The 2,815-nt window shown below is 43.0% G+C and overlaps 1 protein-coding gene across 3 annotated transcripts in view; it reads left to right on the top strand.

Annotated features, from left to right (window-relative positions):
* The window catches only part of LOC117943101 (butyrophilin subfamily 2 member A2-like), a 42,115-nt gene that overhangs the window by 7,178 nt on the left and 32,122 nt on the right, over positions 1–2,815 (top strand). For all 3 annotated transcript variants that reach the window (XM_034869023.1, XM_034869024.1, XM_034869025.1), the window contains one exon: positions 290–628. In XM_034869023.1, the coding sequence (XP_034724914.1) occupies positions 290–628 (339 nt within the window). The remainder of the gene's footprint in view (positions 1–289; positions 629–2,815) is intronic.

Genomic DNA, 2,815 nt, shown 5'->3' on the forward strand with positions numbered 1-2,815 from the left:
AAACTTCCGAACTCCACTGTACGACAAAGAAAAGCAGCAAATCCTTCTAGTTGAAAAGCTGCAATTATTTTTCAGAATACATTATAATTTTCCTTTGTTCAAATTCTTGAGAAAGTAAAAGATAGAACATCTCTCATCTTTGCCAGAGAGAGATCAGAGTGTTTGATGGAGACTCTCTGCAGTTTGATGTTTTTATGAGAGTTATTGAAGAAAAGATGTTATGTATATTCAGATTTCCTCTGACTTTCTCTATTTTAACATAATGATTAAAGTATGTTTTGTCTTCCAGGGCCCGGTGGTGTTAAAGTGGTCGTTAGAGAAGACAGCGACGTGGTGTTGTCCTGTTCTCTCAGCACCAAGGAGAGCATTGTAACGGGGGTCTTTGACTGGAAGAAAGACGAAGGTCTGAAGGAGGTGTTCCTGTATGACGCTGGCATCCATTACAACAACGGTCGTCCAGGTCAGAGTGAAGAGTTCAAAGGTCGAGTCTCTCATTTCCCAGATGAACTGAAACACGGCAACGCCTCCATAATCATCAGAAATACAACGATATCTGACAGTGGAAACTACAGCTGTGTTTTCCCCCGTCTTCAAACACCTCAAAGATTCTACATTAACCTTGTTGTTGGTGAGTACTTTTATTAATTCTTGATTTATTGTTTGTCAATGTCCAGCTGTTATTTTAGGTTTGAACACGGTATAGTGGTTTTTCTAATACACCCACCGTCAGTCTGAGTTCATTCAGTCAGATTTGGTTCACTATGAGCTCCCCCCTATGAGTAAAGGAGCATGTTGAGGTGGTTCGGGCATCTGGTAATGATTCCTCCTGGGCGCCTCCCTAGGGAGGTGGTCCAGGCACGTCCAGCTGGTAGGAGGCCACAGGGAAGACCCAGGACTAGGAGGAGGGATTATATCTCCAAACTGGCCTGGGAACGCCTCGGGACCCCCAATTTGGAGCTGGTTGATGTGGCTTGGGGAAGGGAAGTTTGGGGTCCCCTACTGGAGCTGCTGCCCCCGAGACCCGATACCGGATAAGCGGATGAAGATGGATGGATCTTTAATAAGCTTTTGTTTAAAATTTGTCCACAGCTCCAACACCAAAGCCATCTGTCACAACACTCGACACCACCTCAGCCTGGGCCCTGCTGCAGTGTGACGTTCATGGTGCTTCTCTAACATCTGTAGTCCAGTGGAGGGACGGGGCTGGGACCAGACTACCTGCTGAGGAGACCAGGACCCCAGAAAGAGACCACTACCTCATCACCCTCAACACCACGGTGACCCAGACCGGCCGCTACCGCTGTGTAGTCACCCAGGAGGAAATCAGCCATCAGACTCAGGCTGAGACCTTTGTTCATATCTGTGGTGAGATTTCTTTATTGGTGGTTTAATCAGGAAATAATTTATTCATTTATTATTAATTGTAAAGGTTTTTAGACACCTTTAAGTGTTGTGTGTAGTCTGTGTGTGTACCTGGTGTGCAGTTTGAGTTCTATCAGCTGTTTGTGATGTGTTTCAGGGAAAGTGTGTGAGGACTCATGCAGTAACGCGGCCGGATGGATGATTGGTGGAATGGTTTTAGGAGCTCTGACTGTTGTTGCAGTTCAAGTTCTGCTTGTTGTTACCAAGATCATCACAATACAACGCAAAAAAGGTCAGTTTAGACAATTGTCTTAAATCAACATATACATAATGTGTCATCATCAACCAAACAGTTTCACCTTAACAACTACTCTAAAATGTGGAGGCTTAAACCCAATTTATATTAGTTATAGTCCCATGTTGAATCTACGCCATGTTAAATGTACGCCATGTTAAATCTACGCCATGTTAAATGTACGCCATGTTAAATGTACGCCATGTTAAATGTACGCCATGTTAAATGTACGCCATGTTAAATGTACGCCATGTTAAATGTACGCCATGTTAAATCTACGGCAATGTTAAATGTACGCCATGTTAAATGTACGCCATGTTAAATGTACGCCATGTTAAATGTACGCCATGTTAAATGTACGCCATGTTAAATGTACGCCATGTTAAATCTACGCCATGTTAAATCTACGCCATGTTAAATCTACGGCAATGTTAAATCTACGCCATGTTAAATCTACGGCAATGTTAAATCTACGCCATGTTGAATGTACGCCATGTTAAATCTACGGCAATGTTAAATCTACGCCATGTTGAATCTACGCCATGTTGAATGTACGCCATGTTGAATGTACGCCATGTTGAATGTACGCCACGTTAAATGTACGCCATGTTGAATCTTGGTAGTAGCCTGACGTGCGCCTCTCAATAAACAGCTGTGATTGGTCCGCTCGGCCGTGGCTTGGTAGTGTCGCATTTCCTCCGATTTATTTCCTAATTCTCCAACAACATGAAGTCAAGGAGAGGGTAACAAATACAGCACCGTCGCCTGCATCAACATTACCGTTTGACAACAAGAGACATTTTATTTCCTGTTTCCTGTCATAACCTTTCCCGGGAATCAGGAAATAGTCTTGATCAGATTTCCCGGGATTAAACCCTCCTATGAACCAATCAGATTGCCTGATTTGAGTTACACGTTTTATAACAGACCTTTAATGAAATGTAAATCTATTTATTTTGGCCACCACAGTAATGTCTGTCTCATATAAAAGTTGGATTATGAAATGTTTTCTTTTCTTTGCTGCAGGTTCTCGTGATGAGGAAAGAGAAACAAGGCAGCAGATGATCTGAAGACCCTTCAGGTCTAAATGAGTTGCTACAAAGATCTCTTCTTTATACCAAACCATCGCTGATCCAAGGCTTCAAAGGACTACGCCCC

The sequence above is a fragment of the Etheostoma cragini genome, chromosome 4 (genome assembly GCF_013103735.1).
Source record: "Etheostoma cragini isolate CJK2018 chromosome 4, CSU_Ecrag_1.0, whole genome shotgun sequence".
In the NCBI taxonomy this organism is placed as follows: Eukaryota; Metazoa; Chordata; class Actinopteri; order Perciformes; family Percidae; genus Etheostoma; species Etheostoma cragini.